This window comes from Dermacentor variabilis, unplaced genomic scaffold, assembly GCF_050947875.1.
Source record: "Dermacentor variabilis isolate Ectoservices unplaced genomic scaffold, ASM5094787v1 scaffold_13, whole genome shotgun sequence".
Taxonomy (NCBI): domain Eukaryota; kingdom Metazoa; phylum Arthropoda; class Arachnida; order Ixodida; family Ixodidae; genus Dermacentor; species Dermacentor variabilis.
In genome coordinates, this window is record NW_027460291.1 from 24884341 (window position 1) to 24908044 (window position 23704).

The window sequence follows — 23704 nt, forward strand, 5'->3', positions numbered from 1 at the left end:
GCCTTGTTAAATTTTTGTGCAATATTTTTAGTATAAATCCCACAACAAAATATAATGAGAGTTGACCTACTTGAATTTAAAGCACTGTTTTGCAGAACCAGTTCTGAAATTTGTTCCAGCAATTGTGTTGTATGTAAGCATATAACTTACCATATTTACTTGAATCTAACGTGCACTTTTTTTCCAATAAAACGGATCCGAAAATTGCGTGCACTTGCACTTCGTAAGCACTTCGAGCCTGGCACTTGCCAGGCTCGAAGCACTTGCACATTGTAAGCACTTCGAGCCTGGCTGCTGTGGCGTTCTCCATGTGCCTAGGCAATGCTTCCTTTGGCTTAGGTTGGTGCACCGTCTGTCTCCCCGTTTTCTGTGTTCGCTCTATCAGCATGGAAGTGCCGACTGCAAATTAAAAGGAAAGTGATCATGTGTGCAAGAGACGGAGGGAAATCGGGCCACATCATGGACATTCTTAGTTCCCGAAACTTGCGTGCGGGACTGGTGCAAACAGGAGAGGCGTTCTACACCAGCAGCTGCTACATACAGCGCGGCCACGCGGCCCCTATCTTCAAAGCGATCCGCTGCAAGATAAGAGTCTACGCGTCTAGGCATATCGCACTGTGTTCTCGTCGCTTAGTTCGCATCAAAGCGAGAGGCCGCAGAAAGGTCAGTTCCCTCGCTCCTGCTACCGCACTTCCTCACTCCAGCATTTAAAGAGTTTCCGCGGTCATTGAGTGAGACGCGTTCATGCTTGTGTGCGTGTGACACCATGCTTGTTAATTTAGTTAGTAAGCGAATATTGAAAAGTTTATACGGCTGATAAAACTACTATCCTTACTGTTCGTATAGCTGTCTCCTAATTTGCTGTCAAAATCAATGCTTCACCTTTCGCGCAAAACTTTGACTTTTTTTTATTTATCGCAATTTTAGTGCACTGGGTGTAAATAATTATTTTTTGCAATTGAGAGAAAGTTGTATTTCTGAATGAAAGAATGAGGTGCGCAGTACTGTAAAGGACTTTTCTTTCTTTAGGTCACAGCAAACGGGTATGCGTTACAATCAAGGGTGTTTCTTTTTTTTTCCTTTTTCTTGGTCAAGAAAAACGGGTATGCATTACAATCGAGGGCACGTTAGGATCGAGTAAATATGGTATTAGCTTCTTTCTTCCCACACCAAAGATCTAGCACAGACAACTCCACCTCCCCTGAATCTCTCTCAGCTGTGTCTGCATATTCGAAATGTGCTGTCTTCAGCCTTTCAACAGGTTCTGCTTACTGATAATTTTTTGCATAAGTAATCACAAGTAACTGTTGCGACAAAAGATTCACTTGTGTAAGATTGTCAGATGCAAAGGAAAAGAAAATAACTTTTGCTATTCAGGTATTGTAAGAAGCTTTGTTACATACTGATGCGCCTATAGAATGTGCAGTTTGTACTGTAGATACAAGATACTCAGCTCTGTAATATTGTTTTGTGTACTGTATCTCTTGATGGGGAAAATTTGCTAATAAAAATGCGAAATGAAACACATGTCTCTGTGTTAATTTCACTTGTGTAAGATTGTCAGATGCAAAGGAAAAGAAAATAACTTTTGCTATTCAGGTATTGTAAGAAGCTTTGTTACGTACTGATGTGCCTATAGAATGTGCAGTTTGTACTGTAGATACAAGATACTCAGCTCTGTAATATTGTTTTGTGTACTGTATCTCTTGATGGGGAAAATTTGCTAATAAAAATGCGAAATGAAACACATGTCTCTGTGTGTTAATTTCCTGTCAAAATGCAATAGCTGCACGCTAGGGCATGCTGGATCTCATATTTTCAACGGAATAGGGCAAATTTTTACGAAGCATGGTTGCGCTTCTGGCAGTTAATATGTGAACAACCACACAAACATAAAAAATGCCATTACAAGAAGAAAGACAGAACAAAACAGACTGCAACAGCAAACACAACTCACGCTTGTTTTGTCTTATGTCTGCCGAGAAAATTGTACACTCATTGAGCACATAGCAGATGACAAGCAGGATGGCGTTTCCCCCTCGAGCATTGACAAAACCAATGCCATGACAGCAGGCTTGATTTTTTTAAACATGAAAGCGTTTTATGCCGGGGTCCATGGCCAACTTCCTGCAATGGATGTGACGTTGGAGCAAACGCATAAAATATGTTCTCTTGACAGGGATGGTGCTACCATCTAGGAGTGGTGAGGTGAAGCATTACATCATGACACTGACCAGTGCCGACAGTGAGCATACTACGGTAGTCTCAGCGGAGCGAAGGCTCCAACACGGTGTAGCCTAGTGTAGGCAGTGTAGGCCTTCTGCTGAGGTGAGGACGCAGTTTGCGCACATGGTTTGTCTTTCGCGTCGCGTTAGCCTGTGACGCCTCGTCGCCTACAGTGTGCAGCTTCAACATGCATCAGCAGGGCTTACACGCTGCCTGTTTCGCTTGCGATGGCACCAACTAAGAAAACTGCTCCACTAAGCGGCACAGAAAGCCAACAACGTCGACAGGTGAATCTCGCTTTGGTCTGGCGAGAAACACACCAGCGCGAAGTAGAACGCCTTTGCGCATTCACAGCACACTCTGCAAACTCTGCCACTCACATTCCTGACGCTGAGCGCGTTGCAACTCCACTGGTTGCCCAAGACATTACAAAGCTGGATCAAAATGCTCACACCTCCCCCGAAGCTGCTCGCCAACAGGACGCCATGCGCCAAGCAAACCTGCAACACAGTCGGTGACCCCCAAATAGTGCACCTTTCACTGTAACGGACTGCAAGTTCAAGAAGCGATTTATTAACAACTTGTTTGGTTTGCAAACGGCTGTGGTTTATGGCAGATTTGTGCAATGCTCCCGCGCGTGCAATGCAGTGTCTCCGGGGGATGTTTCCAGTCGTGAGTCGTTCGTCAACTTTCGCTTGTGTGGCAAATGTCGAGGATCCCTGTGCAGTGGTAGGGTGCCGGATGGCTACTTGTCGTAACTTTTTCACATACAATAAACATGAAACAGCTTCTGTGAAGACATGTTTGACTTTCGTGTTCTACCAATTCCTATGAAAGTTGGATCAACCATATTTTCTTATTTATTTTTTTTCTCAGAAGCATAGCCTACCAGGCACTATGAGATAAAGTGGCACTCATAAGGCAATTCCTGTTTACCTGGAAGGTATACCAGCTGACATCACCATGGTTTTTCTGCATAGCCATACATGCTAAATGCTCGAAACGATTATTGAGTCGAAATGTGCGGCATACGAAAATACACTTCTAATGGCAGGCCCCAAAAACAAGTTTCGCGTCTTCGACACAGAAAATCATGTCACTTCTGTTTTTAACAGATATGACCTCACAATATTTTTTCTTCCACCAGAAGTGTTCCTTTGTCACATAGATGATGTTGAGCCCCCTAAACTGACGATAAACCACCATGTTACATGGTGGTTTATCCCCATGTTTTTCACATTACATGGCACCTGTGACGTTTATTGGCGCTCGCAGTACCAAAAAGCATAGCCTTTGAGATTCATGGCTGTTACTCAAAGGAAAGCATCATTGGGATACGTGTTTGGAAGATGCCTACACATATTGTGGAACTCGGCAGCATGCAGCTGGTGCAGCTATGAGAGTACAATGGAAACCAAAGTTGCAGCAGGTTGCGGTGCATTTTGCGAGTGCATTTTAAGGCGCCCGCTCCTGAGGCGAGTGTGGGTGGCCTAAAGGTGTATTTATAGTCCGATGTTCTCGGCACATGGGTAAGCGTCGCTTGCGGCCAGTTGCACTACACTGCTTGCGTTGCGCCAGCCAAAGTGTCATCCCCTTCGACGAGCATGCCGTCAGCTGCTCTCTTTGGAGCATGCGCAGAACGATTCCCACCCTGTGTGTTGCTTTTAACAGCTCTCTGCAACCATTGGCGAAGCAGCATGGGCACCCTTTTTCTTCACACAATGCATTGTGAGTCGCTGCAGTCGGAGTGACGAAAGCAACGGATGGAGCAAGAGCCATCTCGACGTCGGGCACATCAGCCCACGTTGGCCATGTCCGGTTTCATTGGCTGAACCAGTGCATTGAACTTGTTGTTCTTACCAATGTGACATAGCATGTGCACGCATGCTCATTAGCATTAGGGAGTATCGTAATCGTCAGTGAATTTTTTCTGACCTAAATTAGTTCGAATTTTGTGTAATTCAAACTTTCGTAGCGTCCCCCCAGAATTAGAATTAACGAGCTTTTTTACTGTAGTAGATTTCGAATCAAATCAAGCAAAAGAAAGCCGAATATCAAATCAAATATCGAACAGCACAAAAATTTTACACGAACCTTTTTGCTTACACATTTTGTGCAAAAGACACAGTTATGCACATGCTCAAGAGGCTACTCACATTACGTAACAAGAATATAGCTAGCTAACAGTAACTAAGGTACTTAAGAATCGAAATGTATAGTATGCTCGACTCTTATTAAAGGGAACACTAAATTAATACGCCAGCACTGATAACTCAGTTTGTGTGTGGTCTGGAAAATATTTTTCTCGACAGAATTTCAGACAAAAAGAAAAGAGTGCTTTTTTTCCCTCTGAAGCTGAAGAAATAGCAAATCTGTCCTAAATACCAATGGGATATTCAGTTTAATAGTGGGCCATACTTTGCTTAATGACAATCTTCTATTGCTTGGAAAGTATTGCTTTCCAGTTTTCTTCCAGAACACAGGAGGGTTTACCATCTTTATGGCAGGTGGTTTCTGTGGGTTATCAGCTTAGGTCTGTTCAATTCAGAAAGGGTACACGGCACCACAAACCACAGTTAAAGGTGTCCCGGGCTGCACACACTCACTGCAAGGTTCAAGGGTGCACTGCAGCACGGCGGCACGTTGCCTTGCACTCCGTTCAATCGAGCATGGACGACCTGTGCAACGGACGATTGGCACTGCTTCAACGATTGGCACTGCTTCGTGCAGTCATCGGTGCCAACTGCAAGGAGTTCTCAAATCAGGAAGCCCATGGCAAGTTTGTGCAACACCCCGCCTCCCCTTCTTTTTCATCTGCGTCCATCTGTCGTCCGTGTAAATGCACCTTGCAGCTGGGGTAGAGTGGTTAGAATGGGGAGGAGTGAAAAGCATGTCATGTTTTGCTTGCCAAACAGGGTCCCTTGGCGCACTGATGGCAATAGAAGCACTGCTGCAGGGGCGCTGTGCCGTGCCGCCGTCATAGATTCCTCGTAAGATAACACAGCGTCATCACAGGGGTGCTGCTGTGTCGTTTGTGCGGGCATGTACTTGTGAGCTCTGGTAAAGATGCCCTCTAAAATAAAGAGGAAAATTGAACGCTGGTGCTTCGTTCCTGGCTCTGGGCACAGGTTGTCCACCAAAAAAGTACCATTGTTCCAAGCACCGGTGTGCAAAGACATGTTTCAAAAGTGGGCTCGTGCAATACCGAGCACTGACAGGCAACTCCAAGAGAATTCAGCGGTATGCGAGAAGCATTTCAATGCAGGGTACATACGTGCTCAAACATGTGGTTGACCCTGCACACTTAGAAATTCCATTTAAGTGCCACTGCAGCACACGAACACAGGAAAACTGAACTCAGCCTTCATATTAGCATTTCCTTTTTGCAAGAGCTGGCAGCGTTAGTTCGTGTGGCATATCGGACTAAGTTGCACCGAATTGTTTTCTTTCGACAGGTTCATACTGCGAGACTTCAAACATAGTACAAATTGGAGTGTTGTCATTGTGCTACACGATGTCCCTACACTTGCAAAAGACGCAGTGCCGACCGTCTTCCCAAACCTGCCAAAGTACTTGAGCAAGAAACTGCTGAAAGAATGCAAAAGGTGAGGAACAGCTGCAGAAGCCACCATTTCATTCAATAAAAGTGGTGCAATACTCCAGAGGTCGGAAGTAAGCCTGCAGGTGGAAGAAACAGTAGATGCTTGTCAAGTGGAAACATCACCCAGTTCCTGTTTTTTCAGATCCTTCAACACAACGCTTCATTGTCCAACCATGCTCCGGTCTTTGCAAGCATTCGAAAATCAGAATGTCCATGCTTATAAAACGGCGGAGTTGGTCTATGAGGCAATGCCCCCTCTTCTTTACAACAAGATAGTCGTCTTTGAAATGGGGGAAGGCAAGACATTTCCCAGTTGCAGCATTTTCCTTGCTGGACTTCTGCCCAAGAGATGCAATTTCCAATCACAGCAGGAAGCGCAGGACCTTCTAGCATATGCAGAGAGCCTTGCAGCATGCTGTAGAATTGGAAAAGTATGCTACTTTGAAGCATTACAGCTGGCCAACATCACCAAGACATCTCAGCCTCGCTTGTTCTCCAGTGCTTGCAATGGATCCTTGTCACCTTCACCACGAGGTATTTGCCTCTTCACCCATATTTTACTAGGTGTTTTACAAGTACGCATTCCAAATAAATGCCCCACTCAGATGATACCCTCGGATAGAACATAAATGCCCAAGTCGTGGTTTCCTTTCACACATTTTTTTTTTCAGACACCTCCAATTATCCAAATCAGCGATGCTTTGCTTATAGGAAAAGAAGCCTTCTTGTGGCTCGCCTGCTGCGTTTGAAGAAATAGGCTCGGCAGCCACTAGCAAGAACTGCTGCTCAACCGCTAAACGCACTTCACGCACCTTGAGAAAGAAGAACAAGAAACTTCTGTCTCTGCATGATGCACTAGAAAGGCTACAAGAGGCTAATTGCAAGATCAAGGCATCTGTATTTGAGCAAAAAATTTGCCCGCCACTGTCCACTTTAACTAGAGCACCCTTCACAGCACACTGATTCAACAAAGCATGTGAACACTATTTTTCAGCTGATTGGGCTCCCAGAAAGCAACAAGCTGCTGTGAGAGCCGATATTTTTTACAGGGATTTAAAGCTTCCTTTGGCTTTGTGCACCCGCTACCGGTGGGCCTGAACTTAAATATAAGCTGTTAGGACAAAGGAAACTGCTTTTATAGTTCAGTTTAGACCTTGGCGATTTGAAATCAACTACTCTTCACTTCACATGGCGCGTACACAATAAGCGGCAAGTGGTAACACAGCACTGTGCCAACATCTAAGTCACCTTTCCCAAAGGCTGCTGGTCGCATTCGCTATGGGTCTGTACGTGTTGTTATACTGACACATTTCTTAATTCCTGGGATGCACTGTGTATCCCTGTGTCAAACAAGAGATGGTGGATTCAGTGCAGCAGCTGAACAAACAACCGCCTCGCTCAGTTACTAACGGTGTCAGCGACGGCGTCCGTGTTTTTGCAAGAGAACTACACGCATCCTATGAATGAGTGCTTATGCCGAGGACAGGTTCTATAATAATACTTTATGGAACGTGCAAACTTTAAGTATGATGAAGTTAAACAAAGAAAAGCGAGAAACAGTAATAACAGCCAATTATATATGCGTCTGGATCACAGTTGCCGTTGTTTAAGTGGCTCCACTCATATTGACATGTCTCAGGGTGGAACAACATGGCTCACATATGAGCAGATATGTATGTTTTGTTACGTTTTGACATTACTTATATCAGCGATGTGCCTTTTCCACAATAGTTGAAGCTAATAATCTGTGGTTGTACATATTGATGCAAATAAATGCTCCACTTTGGTAAATCCAATGAGGAAGGCTGCAGTTGAAGACTTTTTGAATATGAGAAATGTCTAAATAATGTGTAAAAGGAAAAAAAAAGCAAGATTCAAGTGCCAGAAATCGGTGAAAACAAATTCCAAGGCAGCCACATCGGCAGATGGAAGTCAGCGTGCCTTTATCAGCCACACTGTTACTCAGGCCTGCTCACCCAGTAGTCGGTGAGTGCTACATGGCTTCCAGGAACGACAGGCTGTCCCAGAGAAGCCATTCACAATTAATCATGCTCCATGAAACGCACAACTGACGCACACTCAACATGGGCGCAGGTAAACAAATCAACCGGCAAAAGTACCGGCACCCTTCCAAAACATTTCCAGTGGCATGCGGCAGAGGGCAGCACAAGAAATGAAAAAGGTGGATTGACCTCGCATCTGGCATGTCATTGGTTTGTTGCTAGGTAAATCAAGAAAAATAAGTAGCAAAGTATAACTTGATTTATATGCAAAACTTTTTTCGTTTTAGTGGGACAGAATAAAAGAAGATAAAAGATTGCCTGTTAACTTCATTTCACATACTTTTCTTTCGGATGCTTGGGTTAGCTAGCGCGTCAGCTAGTGCGTCGTCGCGACGCACTAGGTGCGACACATTACCTGTTGCCAATTTTCACCAAGTGTCCGCTCTTGTTTCTCTATGGTACAGCCGCAACGCAAATTCACCGCCACCAAACATGGTGTCAGAAGATGGATATGGTTAACACGGCAGTTATGGATGTGGCAGTCAGTGTGGACTCCGGCGATTCCAAGGTCAACATGCTGCGTGTCGGAATGCCTGGACCTCAGCCTTCACCCCCGTTTACCTTCACAAGCCCGGGGAAGTGGCCAACATGGATAGCGACATCCAAAGACTACGCCTTTGCCACCAGTCTGAACGTGGCCACTGAGGAGTTGCAGGTGTGCACACTTTTGTATTGTATGGGGCCTCAAGCACACGGCATCTTGTCACTGGGAGCATCAACTCCTGAAATCCTCTCATTTTCGGATATCTAGGGTAAGTAGTGCCACATTTCGTCCACCCAGTCAATGAAATTTACGAAAGCCCCTGATTTCATGGTCAAATACAGCAGCAAGGGGAGCCAGTCTATTAATTTTTTACGGCGCTTTATCATCTTGTCAAATGTTGCGAGTACGAAATCTCAAAGTGGAAGAGCACCTTGTTTGTGACAAGTTCGTTGTGGGATTGCGAGATGCAAAGCTATCTGACCAGTTGTGCCGATGCACAAAACTTTCAGCGGAAGGAACACCATGCCAAGCATGCGTGCACAAGTAAGCCGAGAAAGAGTGTCTCTCCCGCGCAAGCTTCCACAACAGTGCAGCTTTTGGCAGCTTAAACGTCGACGCAGTGAGACACAAGAAGATAGCGCCACGTGCACTGTCACGCTGCAGCAAGTTAGCACAGCCAACTCGGTGAACTTGGGATTACTGCGGCCGTTACCTACACCCATAGAAAGAATGCCCCGCACATAAGGCTACATGCCATTCCTGTAAGGTGCAAGGTCACCTCACTGACGTTTGCAAGGGCAAGCAGCAAAAAGAGCTGTTGCGTTCTGTTAAACTTTAGGTGCTCAGTACGCATTGGGCAAGGTACACCAACGCCCGCGTGAATGGCCGCCTTGCACCCAGTTCAAAATGGATTCTGAAGAAAAAGTAACTGCAGTTTCGCCTCCTTTCCCGGGATTGCCTTGCAGGTTGCATGAAGTGAAATCCGAGGTATCTGGTCCCGGAAATCTAAGGTTGCGCGTACTCGGAACATTTATTTGCACTTCAAAGTGGCCTAGCAGGGTGACTGTGCAGATGCTGTATGTTATGAAGAGTCAGATGACACACCTTCTGGGACTACCAACAATTGAAGAGTTGGGTGTCGTTCAATTCTTGGACTCGATCAAGAGCATGCCACCAAACCAGGCCAAAATCTTTTGTGGACTGGGGGAAGTGCAGGAGGAATACAGCTTCCACCTTTCTCCTGATGCTTGTCCCATTTCACTGAGTGTTTCAAGGGGAATACCCCTCCCTCTGCTCGAGCACGAGAAAAGGAACTAGATGACATGGAAACCGAAGGTGTCATCCCACAAGTCGACACGCCAACACACTTTTGTTTTTTACGTTGTAGGAACCACCAGACTCACTCACTTCTCCTTCCACTTGCGCGCCATGTCATGGTGGTGGATATCGTACTGGAGAGGCATGTAGAACTCAGACTTGTCAAATTCCACGCCAAACGTGTCCCAGAAGGGTCCAAACGGATTGCCCTCCTTGGCCTGGCAGCCCTGGCCCAATGCACGGGCTTGGTAGCAGAACACTGCACCAGAGAGAACCACCATGTTGAGTGTTCGCACACACATGCACCCACATAAACAACTTGAAGGACCCATAGCACAACTATTATTCATGAAAGAGCAATATGCTCCATTAGTCTGGTGTCCACCTACAGCACAGCTCTTATCGATCGCCATTCAAAACTGATATGCACATTCAATTGTATCAAATTATTCCCACACTGTAAGCACATCGAAATCAAAGCTTACCTTTATGGACTGTACTGGTTAACAAAAAGAATAATAATCTGTTTCTTTATAAGAAAGTTTACTTCCCACACCCGTGAATAAAACATTACCCGATTTTTATAGCCATTTTACACCTCACCACAAGTGCATACTTGCCAATTTGTGAACCTTAAAATTAGAAAAAATTCCATGGAAATGACTCCGAGAAGGAGTGGCGGGGGGGGGGGGATATCTTTTTCTATTTGCCCTCGCGAGACATTACGCGAGGCGCACACACACTTTATTAACAATTATTTACATTTAGACCCAGCACACAAGCAGCCACAAACTCGGGAACAGCAGAGACTGACAAACAAAATAATTTCACATTGTTAGTAGATCATGGTGACTGTCACGAGGATCCCATCCTCGTCTCCAGTGTCACGATCCACCCCGGGTCGTGAACAAGGGAGGGCTTGTGGCACCCTCCGATAGATGGACGCTCCACAGCGTGGTGGTGCTGAACGTGCTTGATGTTGAGTAGCTCGGCAAAATGGTGGCATGGGCCTGCAGACCCAATGCTTCCGTAGATTTTGAGCAAGAGTAGCTTGATCTGAAAGCAGGAAGGACTGTTGAGCAGGGCTTTCTCCAATGCGACCAGAAGACGCAGCAGCAGACTGCAGTCACCTGATTCTTGCCAGTACTCCAGCAGGAGGCAGCCAGCTAGGATGGCATAGTTATCCGCCGGCTGGAAGTCTGTCGCCAGCAGCTCCGCTCCAAACTGTAGACCGTGCTGGTAGCTGGCAAAAAGCTCCCTCACCACATGGAGAGGAATTGTTGCAGCGAGAGGGCATCCTGGTGCCCGTAAGGACATCTGAATGGGCCACTCCCATCGTGCCAGTCCTCAAGCGAGATGGCAGTGTCAGGATCTGTGGGGATTTCAAAGTTGCGGATAACCTGGTCCCTCTAGTCAAAAGTGTGATTTCCAAGGTCAGTCATCGTTCAGCACCACCACGCTGCGGAGCGTCCGTCTATCGGAGGGTGCCACAAGCCCTCCCTTGTTCACGACCCAGGGTGGATCGTGACACTGGCGACGAGGATGGCGATGAGTACCCGCAGATTGTCCCACGCCACCGCGAGCGGCGAAACACCACCCCCCATTGCTGTCGCCATGCCGCTGTACGGAAGGCTCGAGCCGTTCGAGGGAGATGGGTCCGCCTGGCAAATTTACGAGGAGCAAGTCCACGTGTTCTTCCGGGCAAATGACACACCCGAGGCGAAACAGCGGGACATTTTTCTGGCCAGCTGCGGGTCCCGCGTCTTCAGCCTCTTGCTCGACCTTCTCAAGCCAGCCACGCCACATGTTAAGACGCTGGGTGAGCTGCTTGCCATACTGCAGTCGCATTTTAACCCAGCACCGTCCACCCTAACGGAGCGTTTCTGCTTCAACAACTGGAGCCGCCAGAAAGGAGAGACCCTCGGGCAATTCGTTGCTGCGCTACGAGGGTTAGCGAGTGCCTGCGCCTTCGGGGACCAACTGGACTCGCTGCTCCGGGACCGTTTCGTCTGCGGCATCAACAACCCCGCCATGCAGACGCGACTCCTGGAGCTTCCCGACCCCTTACTTGACGACGCCGTGAAGGCAGCGCTGGCAATGGAAGCTGCCGCCAAGGATGCCGGCGAGATTTCCCATGCGACTGGCTCACCGTCGGCAGATGCGGCGGTCAACGAGTTGGCGACAAAGGGTCACTACCTGCGGTCACTGTGGTGGTGCCCACTCCCCCTCACAGTGCCAGTTCTCTCAAGCACAATGCTTTACGTGCGGGAAAACTGGGCACCTCGCACGTGTATGCCGAAGGGGGAGGACTAACAGCAAACAGCAGCAGCAGCCTGATTCAAGCCCAGGTACAACACAAGCCCGCGGCCAGGGTAGCCGTTGCAAGCGTATGCGGCGGAGGCATGCGGCAACAGGCTCAAGTTCTTCCGCGGCCAGGCTCCACGTCGTGGTCGAGGACCCGCCGATTTTTGACATGTGGCACACAGGTTTTGTACTGTCGTCTGTGCCGCCGTACATGCTGACCGTCAAAATCTGCGGGCACCCCATTTCCATGGAGCTGGACACGGGCCAGCGTGTCAGTAATGGCCGGGAAACTCTTCAAGCGTGCTTTCCCCGGCGTGTCCGTCGAGGCTTCGGGCGTGATGCTGCACAGCTACTCCGGGCAACTCTCCCAGGTCCAGGGTCAGGCACAGGTCAGCGTTCGCTTTGGCGACAGGGAGGCAACCCTTCCTCTTTACTTAATGAAGGGGTCGTCGGTTGCCTGGTGGCCTCCACCGTCCAGTACTCCGCGTGGTCACCGGTGTTGATGGGTCGGGTGTGGCAACGCCGGGTGCTGCCTGAGCCAGCCTTGCTCCATCCGGAGGGTTTGTAGTAGTCGGCCTTGCGAGTAGTGCCAGGCTCGACACCGGTCCAACGGGTGCCGCACCACTGGCTACGGTTGCCGCCTCTGAGGTAGGTGGTGCTCTGCTGGGAGCGACTGGTGCTCTTGTGCGGTTGTAGCGATTGGATGAGGCCCTGTCAGTGCTCAAAGAGCTACAGACTGAGGCCCCCACCGACAATGCCACCTTGCAGGCTATGACCCTCTGCTACCGGGAACTCGAGTGACCGGAGCTGGTGGTGGAGGCATATGAGCATGCCACCCAGAAGGAGCCACAGAACGAGAAACTCCTGTCACACCTATTCATGGGCTATGTACGGGTGGGGCGGCCCCAAGAGCAATGGCGGACTGCCTTGGCACTGCACCGGCTGCGCCACAAGAACCCGTACTACTTCTGGGCTGTCATGAGCCTCATGTTGGAGGCGGACCAGCCTGCAACCTCGCCTGCTGAGCGCAACACCCTTCTCCTCCTCGCGCAGCGCATGGTTGACAAGTTCATCAAGGAAAGGCGCATCAAGGCCGAGGCTGAAGTGCAACTCTACCTGTTGGTCTTAGAGATGCAAGAGAAATATCAGGAGGCCTTGGATGTCCTTCATGGGCCACTGGGAGAGAGCCTGACCTCGTACCTGGACTTCGTGCACCAGCGCAAGGTAGAGCTGCTGTCCAAGCTGGGGCGCTGGCCCGATGTCAACTCTGCCTGCAAGTCACTGCTGCTCAGCAACCCTGACAACTGGCAGTACTACAAGCAGTACCTGGACAGTGTGGACAAGCTGCAGGCTTCCGGCTGGGCGCCCGAGGAAACCAGCACCGATGACAGTGATGGCGAGGAGCTGTACCTGGCAGCTGACCACACGTACGCACTAGCCTTGGCCTTCATAGAGTCTCTCAAGGAGAGCTGCAAGAAACGCGGACTGCTCCGAGGTTCTTGCATGGCTCACGTTGTGGTCATGATCAGGGAGAAGGCCAGTCCGGAAGTACTCGCGGACTTGCTGATGGACTTCTTCAAGAGAACAAGCCACAAGCCATCCTGCCTACTAGACCTGTCCTATCTGATCGGCTTATGTTCCTTCATCAACGAAGATATTGTCAAGCTGGTTGACAGGATGGAAGCATCGCTGAAAGTGGCACTGCCCGACAGTTGGCAAAGGTCTCCCGACGTCAATGCTATGCAGAGGCATCTGACCATTTGCCAGCTGCAGCACTACTCAAACGATGGCAGCCATCTTTCTCTAGAGGACCGATTACATGTGGTGAGGGAGCTTTTTGCCAGCTACCAGCACGGTCTACAGTTTGGAGCGGAGCTGATGGTGACAGACTTCCAGCCGGCGGATAACTATGCCGTCCTAGCTGGCTGCCTCCTGCTGGAGTACTGGCAAGAATCAGGTGACTGCAGTCTGCTGCTGCGTCTTCTGGTCGCATTGGAGAAAGCCCTGCTCAACAGTCCTTCCTGCTTTCAGATCAAGCTACTCTTGCTCAAAATCTACGGCTGCATTGGGTCTGCAGGCCGATGCCACCATTTTGCCGAGCTACTCGACATCAAGCATGTTCAGCATGACACGCTGGGCTACTTGGTCACACCTGTGTACCTGAAGGCAGGCCACTTCCAGGCAGCCAACACCAACATGAACCTTTCACTGAAGCTCTTCACTAGAAACTACAAGGACACAACAGACTACCTCATTGCTTGCTATAAGTACGGCTCCTTCACAAAGATTCAGGAGATGATGAGGTTTCGTGAGCGGCTGAACAACTCTCTTCACTTAGCACTTCTGACTGTTGACAAGATGATCTTAGAGCTGTTGCTTGAAGCTAAGAGCCAGGAGACCCTGAAGCAGATGCTGATGAGCATGGAAATCGGCCCTGTCAATGACGAGATGGAGTGGAGTGCCCTGACGGACAATCGGGACGTGAGGATTTTCCGGGAATGGAGTGCCACTCGGAGAAAACTGCTGGACGAGTACCTGGAGAGGACACGACAGGAAGAGGTGGTGTGGCTGCGCATTCGGAATCTGCTGCTCCGCTTGCTGGCCGCCTGCCACCAGCTGTGCTCCCAGCAGTTGCTGTCCCAGCCACAGCAGCAGAGCCCGTTGGCACCGGCAGGCGGCGACTACGTGGGAAACGACAGCGAGCGGCCCCTGGCCAATGGGGAGAGGGCACCCAGTGCCGGTGGGACGGGTGGCCCGCTGGCCGTGGCCACCTCTCTCCTGGACTCGTTGTACGAGGTGGCACTGGAGGCAGATGTCCTACCGCCACACCCCCAGCCCTACCCAGTGCTCTGCCCTCAGCCTGGCCGCTTAGGTGCATTTGTCTCTGGTGGCTGCCTGCGGGCCCTGCTGGCTGCTTTCCAGTGGATCGTCGATCTCTACAAGGTCAATGAAGAGCTCAGCATGGAGGTGCCGGCCAGTGCCGAAATCAAAAGTTGGGGATAACCTGGTCCCTCTAGTCAAAAGTGTGATTTTCAAGGTCAGTCATCGTTCAGCACCACCACGCTGCGGAGCGTCCGTCTATCGGAGAGTGCCACAAGCCCTCCCTTGTTCACGACCCAGGGTGGATCGTGACAGTAACTTTTTCAGTGACACTACTATTACCGATTCTGCCTGCTTAAGGAATCTGACTGAATGAACTTACTCGAAGCAAGTTCCCTTCTTATACACCATCAGAAAAGACCATCAGAACTACTATTGTGATAGGAACATAAGGTGTCTGAACTTCGTGGTGGAGTGTGCATGAGTGTTGGTGTGGTGTAAGTGAAAGAATTTGACGAGTCCCTCTCTGGCACTGGATGAGTGGCCACGACACCGGTTTGCGCTGCCTGACCTGGCCTCGTGATCTTGGGCAAGCCAAGCAGCCGTCTACAAGCAGGCCTGTGTTCCTGAAACTTGAGAACAGGACGGTCTGTGCCGTGCGAGGTCTTGGAACCAGCTTATTTGCGTGCCGGTCTGTTGCTGTGGCCGGCAGTACTATGCCCCTTTCCAGTGTTATGCATCCACCTTGGCCTCTGCTAACTGCTGCTACGGTCCTCACACCGGCGCGGCCTGACAAGCCAAGAGTGTGCTAGCATCATGTCTCCGTAGGACTTACATGCTAACAAAGCCATGCAGGACTATAGCTTCTTTGCAGACTTCACATGCAAGCATCAGATATATGCCCAGTCCTGTCTTGCCATTGTATGAAATGTTTCTTTGTTCATTGAGCCTTCATGTGTCTCTCGAGACCTGAGATTTATAAACTTCACAAAAGATTTGGGAGAGTTTGCATGTATACAAATTAAACACCACCTCAAGGTACAGGTACTACATTGCTGAACCTAATGTTGAATTCCAATGGCGGAGTCGGAGCAGCCGACGGACTCTGCGAGCGAGCACTCGGCTCTGGCATAGGACAACGGCTCCAAATCCGCGAGTGGAACACAACCTGCACCGCCGGAGCAAGGCGGAAGCGGAACTTCTATCGCCGAGTTACCCAGGATGCCTTGCGTGTTGTCATTTCCTTCCACTGTTTGCACCCAGCACCGCCGCACCAGTCACTTGTCTCTTCAGCACCGTTCACCTGTTGTATTTTTAAAAGTGCGGAATGGATATCTTGCCAAGCGTGCAGCAGCTTTTGCTTCCTCGCGAGTCGTGACCAGTGGCGCCTGCCAGCAGACAAACGTGGTAAAGGAAATACGTCACACACAGTTCCGGTCCACTCCGCCGATTTTGGTGGAGCATCTTATTCTGCTCCACGGAATGACTCCCGCACTGAATCCACTCCGACTCTCTCATTGGAACACCTTACTCCCGCCCTCACTCTGCCATTGGAACAGACTTGCTCCGAAACGAGCAGAAAAACTTGCTCTGACTCCGCCATTGGAATTCAACATAACTTTACTTCTACATTCATTGTTTCCAAGGACAGCCTCCATTGTTAACAATCCAGATTTTTTCCTAACTTTCATACAGTCGTTTCATACAGATTAATATGGATGAGATAGTTCAAGTGGCTGAGGAGTTCTATAGAGATTTATACAGTACCAGTGGCACCCACGACGATAATGGAAGAGAGAATAGTCTAGAGGAATTTGAAACCCCACAAGTAACGCTGGAAGAAGTAAAGAAAGCCTTGGGAGCTATGCAAAGGGGGAAAGCAGCTGGGGAGGATCAGGTAACAGCAGATTTGTTGAAGGATGGTGGCAGATTGTTCTAGAAAAACTGGCCACCCTGTATACGCAATACCTTATGACCTCGAGCGTACCGGAATCTTGGGAGAACGCTAACATAATCCTAATCCATAAGAAAGGGGACGCCAAAGACTTGAAAAATTATAGACCGATCAGCTTACTGTCCGTTGCCTACAAAATATTTATTAAGGCAATCGCAAATAGAATCAGGAACACCTTAGACTTCTGTCAACCAAAGGACCAGGCAGGATTCTGTAAAGGCTACTCAACAATAGACCATATTCACACTATCAATCAGGTGATAGAGAAATGTGCGGAATATAACCAACCCTTATATATAGCTTTCATTGATTACGAGAAAGCGTTTGATTCTGTCGAAACCTCAGCAGTCATGGAGGCATTACGGAATCAGGGTGTAGACGAGCCGTATGTAAAAATACTGAAAGATATCTATACCGGCTCCACAGCCACCGTAGTCCTCCATAATGAAAGCATCAAAATCCCTATAAAGAAAGGCGTCAGGCAGGGAGATACGATCTCTCCAATGCTATTCACAGCGTGTTTACAGGAGGTATTCAGAGACCTGGATTGGGAAGAATTGGGGATAAAAGTTAATGGCGAATACATTAGTAACTTGCGATTCGCTTATGATATTGCCTTGCTTAGTAACTCAGGGGACCAACTGCTATGCATGCTCACTGACCTGGAGAGGCAAAGCAGAAGAGTGGGTCTAAAAATTAATCTGCAGAAAACTAAAGTAATGTTTAACAGTCTCGGAAGAGAACAGCAATTTACAATAGGCAGCGAGGCACTGGAAGTCGTAAGGGAATACATCTACTTAGGGCAGGTAGTGACAGCGGATCCAGATCATGAGTCGGAAATAATCAGAAGAATAAGAATGGGCTGGGGTGCGTTTGGCAGGCATTCTCATATCATGAACAGCAGGTTGCCATTATCCCTCAAGAGAAAAGTGTATAATAGCTGTGTCTTACCAGTACTCACCTACGGGGCAGAAACCTGGAGGCTTACAAAAAGGGTTCTACTCAAATTGAGGACGACGCAACGAGCTATGGAAAGAAGAATGATAGGTGTAACGTTAAGGGATAAGAAAAGAGCAGATTGGGTGAGGGAACAAACGAGAGTTAATGACATCTTAGTTGAAATCAAGAAAAAGAAATGGGCATGGGCAGGACATGTAATGAGGAGGGAAGATAACCGATGGTCATTAAGGGTTACGGACTGGATTCCAAGGGAAGGGAAGCGTAGCAGGGGGCAGCAGAAAGTTAGGTGGGCGGATGAGATTAAGAAGTTTGCAGGGACGGCATGGCCCCAATTAGTACATGACCGGGGTTGTTGGAGAAGTATGGGAGAGGCCTTTGCCCTGCAGTGGGCGTAACCAGGCATGATGATGATGATGATACAGTCGAACCTTGCTATAGCAAATTTGAAGCTGCCACAAAAAATACTTTGTTATATCTAATATTCCTTATAAAAGTACATACTAATACAGACGACAAAAAATTCAAGGTTGCGTCTATTTGACAGAAACACAAGCGTTATGCCATGCATCAGTATTGCAAGTCAGCCAGCAAGGGTAGTATCCTCGGTCATTCCCTTTCAGAGATAAAATTGCTTCCCAACATTTCGCGCAACTAGCAATTGTCTTGTCGGTGTCAATGGCTGGTGACAGTATTCTCCTGGCCTTGTGCCAAGCATGCTGTCCAATATGACCGGGAAGCCGCTGCACCCACGTTATTGCCAAGACTGGCCACTCAATGCTGGGTGACCGATTCCAGCGATACCGGTTATGTGGTGGCCATTTTTGTAAGATGGGCATTTTGTCTTCAAGAATAAATATTTTACGTTTCTTCTTCGAGGTACTCATCCTTGGAATGATACACCAAAGTGACTGGATGAGTAGAAACAGGAGCCGACTAGCAAGCGCGCAAGGCATCCAAAACGAAGAGACAAAGAGTGACCCCAACTCCATGACACATGAAAAGCAGTCCTTGTCTTAGTAGCGTCACCGGGTGTCAGGTTAATGAAGTGAAGTGCAGAGACCTCTGCAGCTACTAAAGAGTGGCCCTGCCGACGTGCCACCGGTAGCCACCGGCAACCTGCAAGCAGCAGCAACGTTACTTAAACGAGCGGCGGGATGTTTGAAGAAAGGAGGAAATAAGTACACGACTGCGGCAACGCTTCGCTGTGCTCCCTCATGGGTTGCAGAATCAAGCATCTTTCCCTTCTTTAGATCACTATCATCAAGAATCGCATTGCCGGCCTGCTCAATGGACTCGGGGGATGCCTCAATGCACGTGTGGCGTCTAGCGCCTCTTCCTCTTCACAATCACACTCTCTCTCGACCGGCTCAAGGGACCCAGGGGATGCATCAATGCACGCTTAGACACACGTGGACAAGCATCGTCCCTCCCTACTCTCTGTGCCAACGGCACTCTGTGCAAACCTTGCTGTCGCCGGGGCGTGTTGCGCCGTGCTTATCTGCATGTTGCGGCGGCAGCACTCTACGGAAACCTCACTGTTGCCGGGGCTACTACGTGCGCGCCAAGCACAATGACACCGCTTCATGCTCTGTCGTCTGTGGGGCATCCGTACGAGATGGATACAACTGCTGATCACGCTAGAATAACAAAATTTGGGGCAAAAATCCAATAGGTGGTCGGCGAAGGGATTTCGTTATTTCCAGGGTGTCTCCCGCTGCCACTTTGTTACATAGAGGTCACAAACACATGTGCTTCTATGGAGTGATGGTGGGGAATATAAAAACTGGAATATCGAGGAATTAATTGTATGGAGATTTGTTATAGGCAGGTTTAACTGTAGGTATATAAATATATATATTCAGTATTTCAAGCCTCTGAACAAGCATAGTAATGATAAAGAAGCTGTCATTTCATCTTAGCAGGATATTTGCACCATACTGGCCCTCAGCACTTTAGCCTGTGTACAATACGTATGATGCCATATATATTAAATAATTAAACTGCTTGCAAACTTAGCAAAATAAGCCACCGTAATCGCGCTTAGGTAGGTGGTACATATACTGCTGCTGTTGACATGTATATAAGTGCTTTAAACGATTCTTTGTGTATTTGGAATGCAGAGTTTACGAGGAAAACAAGTAAGGGTTTAGCCTTATCGAAACTTTGTCGTTTCCAGCGTAAGGAAGAGGATTCGTTTTTAATATAACAAAGTCTACGTCAACCTCTAGCATATAACACATGTGCAGGCTGTCAGCTTATATAGAGTACATTGTTCCCTTCATAAACATTTAGGCAACAACAGTACTAAGCGCTGTCCAAGCTTTAAAAAAAGCTCGCTAATGTACACTTGTTTCCGAACTTATCCGGTGCACTGTAAGCGGTAGTGCATTTCGCATGCTACCCAGCTGTGACGGGTGATGTAATGGCGGCCGTCATAGCAGACAACACGGATGTCCTCACCCTCAGCGGCGCACATGGGCATCAAGGCACCCTAACGCGGACATGTATGGCAGCGACTGCATGTTTACAATAACACCTTTTTGAACTAACAGTGGCCTAGCATCACCTTGAAGGTGCTATCTCAGTCAGTTCTAAAAAAAAATTATTGTGCTGGCACTTTTTTCTTTCCCTACAGAACAAATACCTTTTGTTTCGCACTACAGTGGCTAGTAGTACAAAAAAGTTAGAGGACGCTTAAGCTTCACCTCTAAGAGTGGAACACAATAGCATTCAAAGACCCGTGACTTCTTTTCATGCTTCCTGGCAACTGCAGCTTATTTAACCATAATGTTTACCAGAAAACGCTGGCGGCGAACGCTATGCACGAAGGCAAACTTTCTGGTAGAAACACGGGCTTTTGCATGGGTCAATCTCCTGTTATTGTTTCGAACTTTTAATATTTCAGTCTGAGAAGAGCCAACATTAAAAGATATGCACTGTTGGTATTTTTTTTTTCCCATTACACTTGTTTGTAGGCTGCCGTTCTCAAAATTCCGAGGAATAACTTTGTAAAGAATGAAAGACAAGGTATGAGCAACTTTCGTGGTAGAAGAGTGATTGGGTATGCGTGGTTTGGAATTTGGTTCGAAATTCTTTTTTGCCGAAGCTGGATGCTGGGCACCAGACCCTTATTGCTCTCGCGTTAATATCTGCGACAATCACAATTTAGCTCACTTACTGCCATATGCTCAAATTCGCACCAGTGCTTTAGACTTGGTGTTGTGCATTATGGAGTTCCCAACTACATGAGTCATAAAGATCGATTTCTATCTAGCTTCTAATTCTAATCTTTCAAAGTGTTGCCATGGTATGCTCAGCCGCATAGTTCTCTTACAGGCATATGTTTACTTTGTTTACTTGTAGCCTCTTGCAAATAGACAATAATGGAATATGTGCACATCTTATCTTATACCCCATCACACTGGATGTTTTAATGTCATCAGATTCAAATGACATTCGGCGCAACGAATGCCATTCAACCTGTGGTGGTGCTACACAGGAAAAGTTGATGTCATTCGATCATGATATCAATGGCGATCACAAAAAATTTGGCAAGAAAAGTAGAGCAAGGTATGTGTATAGCGTCTTAAAATTCAACCTATTTATTTTAAAATAAATGTGAGGCATCACTTCACCAGAATAATACTCGCATAAACCTTCAATTTCAGAATGTCTGGCCACCATAAGCCAAGATAAGCCTTAGCCAGCCTAGTAGTCATAGCCGATAAATTGAACACTAACCATATGACTGACATGGCAGCGCTGAATGACGGTGCTCAGTTGAAGCAGGCAAAGCAGTAAGTTGCTGTGTACTTTGCATTGCAAGCAAAGTACACTAATCTGAGGAAGAAGCTTGATAATATGCAGCAGCAAGATGCAGTAATGAAATTCAGCAGCGCATCTCCTGTCACAGTACGAGCACCAATGTGCCTAATAAGTGAACTGGCAGGTTTTCAGAGCTATTTCAGACGTGCCTGAGGTGATTTGAGCCCTTGGGGGCAGTAGAAGGCATGCATTCATTTTTTCAGACTTCCCAATTTTCCGGACGTTTTCGCAGCCCCTAGGGGGTCTAAAAAATTGGATGCTGACTGTATGCACTTTTTTTATGTGCAGGCTGGCCAAAAAACCTGCAGTGAAAATAAGACGATGTTGACCAATTATCTGGACATTTTTCACTCATAATGGGTACACAAGTGAGAAACCAAGCAAGTTGCAAAATTCCAAGGTGAAGGACAATTTTCTGAAATAATATATTGCTATGTATCTGACTACTACCTACATAATGCTACAATCAGCTGAATGAGAACCTTTTCTTTCACATGCAAAAATCACAAAATCATCTTTTGGCAGCAACGGAATGTGTGGATTGCGCTTTGCCGCAGTTTGGCATGAAAGATGAAGCAGTCCTAGCTCTTTATTTGGCACTACCACACACCATGTGGCTTGCTGAAATTTCCACCTTATTCTCACACAGACACTCTACTGTCACGAGGTAAGCGATGGTACACAGGCACACACACTGGTACAAATGACGAACAGAAAGAATCTAAGTCTTCAATCGACAACCTTGCGCCTAAAAGCAACTCCGGTAATTTCTATAGATGTACTGTTCTGTGTTGTACACTCTCCTAGGCATATTGTTGAACATGATGAGACAACAGATATATGAACGAGACAGATGCATTGAAAGTCCAGGTCTGTTTAAAGTGATACACAATTGTGAACCTTACTAGTGGCATATCGTTCACAGTCATGTCGAGTTACTCTGAGCATTTGCGTAATGAGAATTAGTTTGCTAATTAGGTTCACCTATGTGAAATTTTTAATTATTCCCCTAAGGTCATAAGTCCTCTCTAGAAAAAGTGAGTGTGTTAAAACACCAGCTGAAGTTGTTTCAACAATGTTATCTTTAACATGGTTTTTCTTTGTGAAGAAAGTGTGTGGGGATAAAAAAAAATGGCATCAAATGCACTTGCGCTCTAAAAGAACAAAGCTTGCATCTCCGTAAAAAAAAAAAAAGAAATCAGTCCATGGATTCAGGCAGTCTTTCTTGTCAAGATGGAACACCACCATGGTCGCAGAAGATTAACGATAGGCAGGCACTCAAAGTCGATGGAAACACTGTGGTTCCCTTTTATTTGCAGGGCAACATTCCAGGTGTGAAAACAAGCAGTCATGCAGCTATGTTTTCATATATCACATGCTTTCTTCAAAGACCACGAGAGTGCCACATAAGAGATAACCTCGCAGACATCATTGGCTGTTGCTGAACATGACCTACAACTTTTCCTACAAAATTTTCCAAACCATAACATTGAAGCTGTGTAAAACAGAAGTTTTTGCTTGAGCAAGTAGGCCAGCAGCCATTATTTTTGCACTGTCAGCCAGCAGGCAATAGAAGTTGAGTCAGGGATTACAAGTGTATGCTCAGCTGGTTGTGGCTCAATTGGACTGTGACATAACAAGTATAGAAGCAAATACACCTACTGTGCTTCCAAAGCCTTATCAATAAACCTCACAAATCATCACAACCTTCTGACTGAATTATTGCAGTAGCAGTGATGCATCCGTGCAGCTGCATTTGCAACTTGTACACTTGCCACATCCCTAGATGAGTCAGTTTCTGCATCGGGGAAATGCAAAATAAGTTCGTAAGACAAAAATTCAAGCAGATATTGCCACCCTGGAGTAAAAGCCAAGAAATGGCTGCTAGCAGAGCAGTGTAATGATGCCTATCCATAAATTCATTTTTTCGGACTGTTAAACTTTTTAGACATACCAATGACCTCATTTGAAACCGAAAAATCAGCCCTCTAATTTCATAATTCAGAATCACATGCAAGTTCACCATATTTAGGTAATGCAGGGATTAAAATGCTTTTTACATAATAAGAATATTAGAGATTATTCAATAACTTCCAAAGCCCTGACAAAGCCTGCTCAAGGACTACAGCCATATCATGCTGAACAGTTGA

General features: G+C 47.3%; 1 protein-coding gene and 1 pseudogene across 4 annotated transcripts in view; one reads left to right on the forward strand and one right to left on the reverse strand.

Annotated features, from left to right (window-relative positions):
• The window catches only part of O-fut1 (O-fucosyltransferase 1), a 211244-nt gene that overhangs the window by 133046 nt on the left and 54494 nt on the right, over nucleotides 1–23704 (reverse strand). For all 4 annotated transcript variants that reach the window (XM_075677794.1, XM_075677795.1, XM_075677796.1 and 1 more), the window contains exon 4: nucleotides 9782–9950. In XM_075677794.1, the coding sequence (XP_075533909.1) occupies nucleotides 9782–9950 (169 nt within the window). The remainder of the gene's footprint in view (nucleotides 1–9781; nucleotides 9951–23704) is intronic.
• Nucleotides 10786–19132, forward strand: LOC142566768 (N-alpha-acetyltransferase 25, NatB auxiliary subunit-like; annotated as a pseudogene).